Source organism: Arvicanthis niloticus, chromosome 1 (assembly GCF_011762505.2).
Source record: "Arvicanthis niloticus isolate mArvNil1 chromosome 1, mArvNil1.pat.X, whole genome shotgun sequence".
NCBI classification, from domain to species: domain Eukaryota; kingdom Metazoa; phylum Chordata; class Mammalia; order Rodentia; family Muridae; genus Arvicanthis; species Arvicanthis niloticus.
In genome coordinates this window covers 161,869,141-161,875,140 of record NC_047658.1, presented here as the reverse complement: position 1 = coordinate 161,875,140, position 6,000 = coordinate 161,869,141, and the positions used below count along the sequence as shown (strand labels likewise).

General features: G+C 45.0%; 1 protein-coding gene across 48 annotated transcripts in view; it reads right to left on the bottom strand.

The window, feature by feature from the left end:
* Window positions 1-232: 232 nt before the first annotated feature.
* The window catches only part of Tcf7l2 (transcription factor 7 like 2), a 191,837-nt gene continuing 186,069 nt past the window's right edge, over window positions 233-6,000 (bottom strand). For 31 of the 48 annotated variants that reach the window (XM_034515831.2, XM_076924778.1, XM_034515872.2 and 28 more), the window contains one exon: window positions 233-2,419. In XM_034515831.2, the coding sequence (XP_034371722.1) occupies window positions 1,996-2,419 (424 nt within the window). In that variant the 3' untranslated portion in view covers window positions 233-1,995. The remainder of the gene's footprint in view (window positions 2,420-6,000) is intronic. The other 17 variants (XM_076925062.1, XM_034516015.2, XM_034516047.2 and 14 more) reach the window with 2 other exon arrangements.

Here is a 6,000-nt window from a genome sequence, read left to right as displayed (position 1 = left end):
ACACTTCACTGCAAATAAGACATAACATAAACCGGGTACACTCAAATGTTCAAGGATAGTGGGGGGAGTCTAGAAGATTCTTAGACTGTTATGGCACCCGGTCACCACCAACCACCATACGATACCTACACCACCTCAAGCCCTAACCTGGGAGGAAGGGCATTCCTTCAGAGAAAATCCAGTGTCCGAAAAAGACACTCCCACCCCAAATCACAGAAGCAAGTGACCAGCCTTTCTGCACATACTAAGTTGCTTTTATTAATCCAGAATGGCATGCTACTGATACTGTACAGCATGGACATTTATTCATTACAAAATGGCTTCCAAACCATTCAAAAATGAAGTTGGGATAAGCATCGAACAGAACAGTAACACCACAACTGTTAGGAAACATTCAAAGTATTCACAAAAAAAATGTTATAGTTAGCATTTTAATAAACCAGAGAAAACCGGAGACAGTTTTACAATTGCTTCATGTCAACTACGATGGCACTGAAGGAACGGGTCTCAGCTTTATACAGCATTTTACAACATCGGCATGCCTAGGTTTTCTTGTTTTTAAGGTTCACTACCTACTTGTATGTAATATACGTACATAAAAGCGGCAGCTGGTTTTTTTTTCTTTTTTTCTTTTTTCATTTAAGAGTAATCTAATATACAGAATTTTTGGCCCTTAAGGGTTTAGACCTCTTCATTTAAAATGCTTTCTGGACAGTCTGCTACCAAACACATTTTGTTATAAGTGACATTAAAACTACATACAAATCTATCTATGTAACATCACAGCAAAACATGGCGAACAGAAAGTACAGCATTAAAAAGGAGGGAGAAAGCTAAAGTCACTGAGAATTTTGGCACATAAAAGTTTTGCACACGGTCAGTCCATGTTCTAAGAGCACAGGGCAATTGACTAGGAGGTCAAGGGGGGAAACGGGGCAGTTCCCACGGCTGCTCAGACCCTCTCGCTAATGTTCAAGTCTTGTTTTACATAATGGCTTTTAAAGCAACTTTTGTTAATGCTACTGATCCTTAATGCAACTATCAATGTCCATTTGGTGGCATCTGGGTTTTATACAGAAACAAACAAACGAACAAACGAAAAGTCAAAAAAAAAAAAAGGAAACAAAAAAATATATACACATTTTATATATAAACTTAAAAACCTTGTACAAATGAGTTGTTATATATAAGATGCTTATGCTAAGGGGGGGACTTTATACAGTTTCAAAAAAAAAAGGAAAACATATTTAAAATTGGACGGACGTACAGGTACAACAAGCAACCTCTAAAGCAATAAATACTACTGGTCCAACAGTGTTGATTCCATCCATTGTTGAGTAGTGTCCCCTCCCCCCCAAAAGAACAACACCATGGAACAAGGTATATTAACACATTTTAACCCTTTGTTTCTGTACATTTAAACAATAACAAGTAACATCACAATAAAAGTTGTTTCACACGGGGAGAAAAAAAAAGAAAGAAAAAAAGAAAGAAACGGCACGGCACGGCATTCATTGTGCCCTCATGGTTTAAATACCGAGGTGTAAAGTGATTGGTTCGCAAGCTCGTATTTAATACAAATAACACAGAACCAACTCCTTCTGGAGGGTGCTTCAAAACTGCTTCTCTCTCTTTTTTTTCTTTTTGTTTTTTTAAATCAGTCTTTTAAAACTAAGCTATCCGAACTACATAACAGTTATGTATATATATATATTTTTTAAACGCTACAAAGACTTTAAACAGCTGTTGATAAAAATTTTGGTAGAATCATGAGGTTTCTCTCATCTACATATTTAAAAGGAGAAATTGAAATAAGAATGGGTCAAATATTGACCAATGAACTCCATAAACATCAACTTATGTAGCCACGGTGGCACAAAACAAAAGCTTTCCAAGCTGGGGGAGGGAGGGGAATGGGGGGGGGAGGGAGGGCGAACCAAGAACCAGAAGGAAACACTTCAACCAAGCAGGGGCATGGAGGACACAGAGGCGGAGCTATTCTAAAGACTTGGTCACCAGAGACAGAGGCTGGGGTTGCGTCCCAGCCAGCGAGTTGTGGGAATGTAAGGAAGAAGTTGATGGCTGTGCAAGCGATGAGGAAGGGACCATGGATGGCTGCAGAGTGGCAGGAGGCAGGTCCAGGGCCCCGTTGGGACAGAGGGCAGAGGCCTTGCCGTGGGCAGCTTCGGCCAGCAGGAGCGCGGGTGGTGGAGGCATCATGGACAGGTGGGCCAGAGGATCAGGCTTCAGGGACAGAGAGAGCGGCTGTGTCTGCTCAGTCTGTGACTTGGCGTCTTGGGGAGGGGAGCCTAGCAGATGCGGTGAGGGGGGAGGCGAGTCTAGTAAGCTTCCATCTGAAGAGGGTGGGCTGAGGCAGCTGCCTTCACCTTGTATGTAGCGAACGCACTTTTTTTTTCTCCTAGAAACAGGGGGAGAGAGTTATCTGTGAATAAAGGGCAAAGATGCCAATGGAGAGAGTTATCTAATGCTCACAGCAAGTTGACGTCACCTAAGGGATGTCCCCCTGCAAGTCATGGCCCGAGGTCACAGAGCAATTAAAAGCAGTGACTTCGGTGGGTGAGTGGCTCCCATGTCCACTCTGACGGAGGAGGTGCCTAGCCACGCCCTCCCTCCCCTCACGGGACACGCCCAGGGCCCCACTGAGCAGACTAGTGGAACTGACCTGCAGAGGGTGGTACACATTCACCGGGAAGTGAGTTTGTCTATAGGAGGACTGGCAAAGTTTATCTCCCTTTGGGCTTAAATTATCTTCCTTTTCCCATTACATCTTGACCGTCCTCCCAATGATCCCCCCCCCCCCCCAGTCCTCAATGATGCCTCAGTGTATTTAAAAGAAAAAGAGAGCTCCTTCCCCAGTGGCCTCTTATCAATATGAAACCCTCAGAAAGCTGACTGTTGAGCCCATATAGCTGAAGGCAGCGCTAGCAAGAGGCTTAAGGGTTTTAACACACCACTACTGTGAGGCTGCTGGTGCCCAGAGAAGCTTTGGGCCTTGTCTGTTAAGAACCACACCAAATCGAGAGGTCAGAATCAGGTGAGAGGGGAGGGGGTGGGGGAGAACAAAACCAAACCAAACCAAACTAAAAACAAAAGAAAAAAAGAAAAACAAAACCAACCGAGAAAAGAAAAAAAAAATGAATAAGAAGAACCACCAGAAAAAAAAAATCAAAAACAAAACAACCAGGTAGAAGAGGGCAAACAAAGGTGGGGGAGGGGAGAGAATAAGAAAAACAGAAAATGATTCAAAAGTACAAGAATAACTGGTTGACATGGCCTGCAGGTTGTGGATAAAATTAAGATTTGAAGTTGTTTAAAAAATTTTTTGATTTTGTATTTTTTCCCCCTTAAAGATTTGGGGCTTCCCTTTCCCCACCTCCTTCGTGAGACAGTTCTAAGGAATGAGGGTGGTATGGAGGGGCAAGGTCTTGTCAACTTGCTGAGGCCAGGAGTGGAGCCCACAGCACAAGCCAGTCACAGAGAAGTGACAGGAAGTGACTTAGGATCAGGGTCTGAACCAGAACGATCAAATTTGCCCTACAACAACACCATGGCCTCCTCTCCCCACAAGCCATTTGTGTGGGAAGTAGGAGTGAGAATCTCGGAGCCTTTCTCATTTATCATCAAAGGATAAGGTGGAGAAAAGAACTTGAGAAATCAGGCGTGGGACTCCCAAGCCTTTCCTTCCTGCTTCCATCCCTGGCTGATGGGAACCTACTTGGTAGGAAAGGTGATCCCGGGGATCGGCCCACTAATGCTGTAAAAACAATGTAGATTTGGAAACCGGCTCATCCAAAGTCTCTTCAGTATAGCTGTCAGAGCCACGATGGGTACTGAGCCATCCAGAACCTAGCGTACAAGCACTAACCAGCTATTTGTCACTGAAGAACCTTCAAGATGTCTCCTGCCTGAAGGTAACCCCCATGGGACAGTGTCTCTGGCATTTGCAAGGACGGAGCTTACTGCATGAGTTCTTCTGGTCTAGGCCCAGAGCATGGGGTGTGGTGAGGGGGGCATGGATTCTATAAAATGTTGGGAGGGTAGAAAAAGAGGGGAGGGAAGAAGAGAACGTTCTTAGTCCTCCTGACCTCTCAGGGCCTCAGGTCTACGGGACAAGTGTCTTAGGATCTGGATCTGTCTAGGCCAGAAGGAACTCAAGGGGAGCAAGGACGGCCCTTCTCACCCTGTCTGGCGGGCTTCCTTTCCCTCCTTGGCACAGACTAGCACAGACTAAGGCTTCTGTTTCTATCCCAGGGATGAAATAAACAATTAAACCTCTCCATTTTAAGCCACCTTGGCCTGCAGATCAGAACATGCTCACAAACTAGGATCTCCATGCATTTTCAAAATGGGGAGAAGAGAAGAAGGGGAGGGTGGAGAGAGTATGAGCAAAATAGAGAAAGCAAGGGGGGAGGGAAAGGAGAGAAGAGAGGGGGTTGAGAAGGGTACAACCAGAGGGCAGCATGAAGCAGCATTCCAGGCTCTGCCAGGGCGGGGCGAGAAGATGGAGAAGCAACTTGGTGGGCTCAAAACAGTCTGGTTAACATGTCCTCAAATGCCAAACAAAAGTAGGCTCTAAGAATCCTGATTGGCTAGGAGCATTGCTGAGGCTTTCCTCACGCCACCCACCCTTCTTTCCAGACCATGAGGCAGTGTGGGGTGTATCTTGAACACTGGACAGGAAGACTATGATGATGGACTGATGTTCCCCCAAATAGAGTGGGCTGAGGCAAAAGGTAGCTGGAGCACACACATGTGGATTGGGCAGAAAATGTCTCTATTCCAAGTACGTGTGTGTGTGTGTGTGTGTGTGTGTGTGTTGATTTTTTTTCTGAATGTCCTACTGATTTTAGCATCCAGCTCAGTGTGGTGATGTTGATGTGTAAAGAAAGACCTGGAAAAAAGGGGGATGGGTACCTCCCTGTTCAGGCTCCATACTGTGACACCCCCACACCCCATTTTAGGAGATGGAATCATAAGCATCCATGTCTAGCTTCTCCTGTATACATTCTAGGGGTACTTCCTGGTCCTATTTTGGAAGGTTCTTCTCAAACAGACAACAGAAATAAGCTTGCAAACACATTTAAAGCATTAAAACAAAATGTCCAAACTGGAAGAAAAATGGCAGCTGGAACTTTCTAGGGCCAGAGGATATTAGGGGCCTGCTGGAGTCCATGTCCTCTGTTCAGGGACACATCAGCCTCTTTGATAACAGAAATGCAGATGGCCCCCCAATGTGTGTTTTAGAGAACCAAGCTGCTGAGGTACAAAGAGACAGTTTTAATCTGGCCAAAACAAAATAAAAACCCAATTAAAAAACTGTTATTGTTGTTGTTGGTAAAAAAAAAAGTATCAAGAAATTTCTGGTTGGAAGAAGATAGCCTACCATGTACCTAAGCAAAGACAGGTTGTATTTGAGGATAGAGGTTGGGGTGGGTGGGCTATCCTTGTTAATGTTAGTAATAACTTCCGAAGAAAAGGCCAAGTCTAAGTTTGCAGTAACAACATTTATGAATAAAATTATGAGGCCTTGCACCTCTACCAGCCTCACTGTGGGGCAGAGAATGGGGCAATGGTGTCAACTGTGACTTGCTATGACAGGGTGCTACATTGTAACGTGTTAACCAACTTATCACCTACAGAGGGTAAGCAGGTGTCTGATCTCCCCAGCTCTCCCTCATTTAATACCTAACATCCTTATACAACCATCTCATGAAGTCCCTGGGGCTGCTCTGAAGATCGGTCATATCTGAATGCTGTCTGCTAACAGGAAGTTGTTCTCCCACTGGGTGCCTGTCTAAGACCCAATCCCCTTACTCCTTACTCCCACAGGGCCATCTGTGTAACTTTCTGTCAGTGATGACTCTCTTCCCCTGGGGTCTATGTGGTCAGCAATCTCTCATACTGGCACCAGAGAAGGGAACTCAGAGACACAGTGGACTCGTGGGCATGCATGTGATGGCATGAACATCTGATCTAACG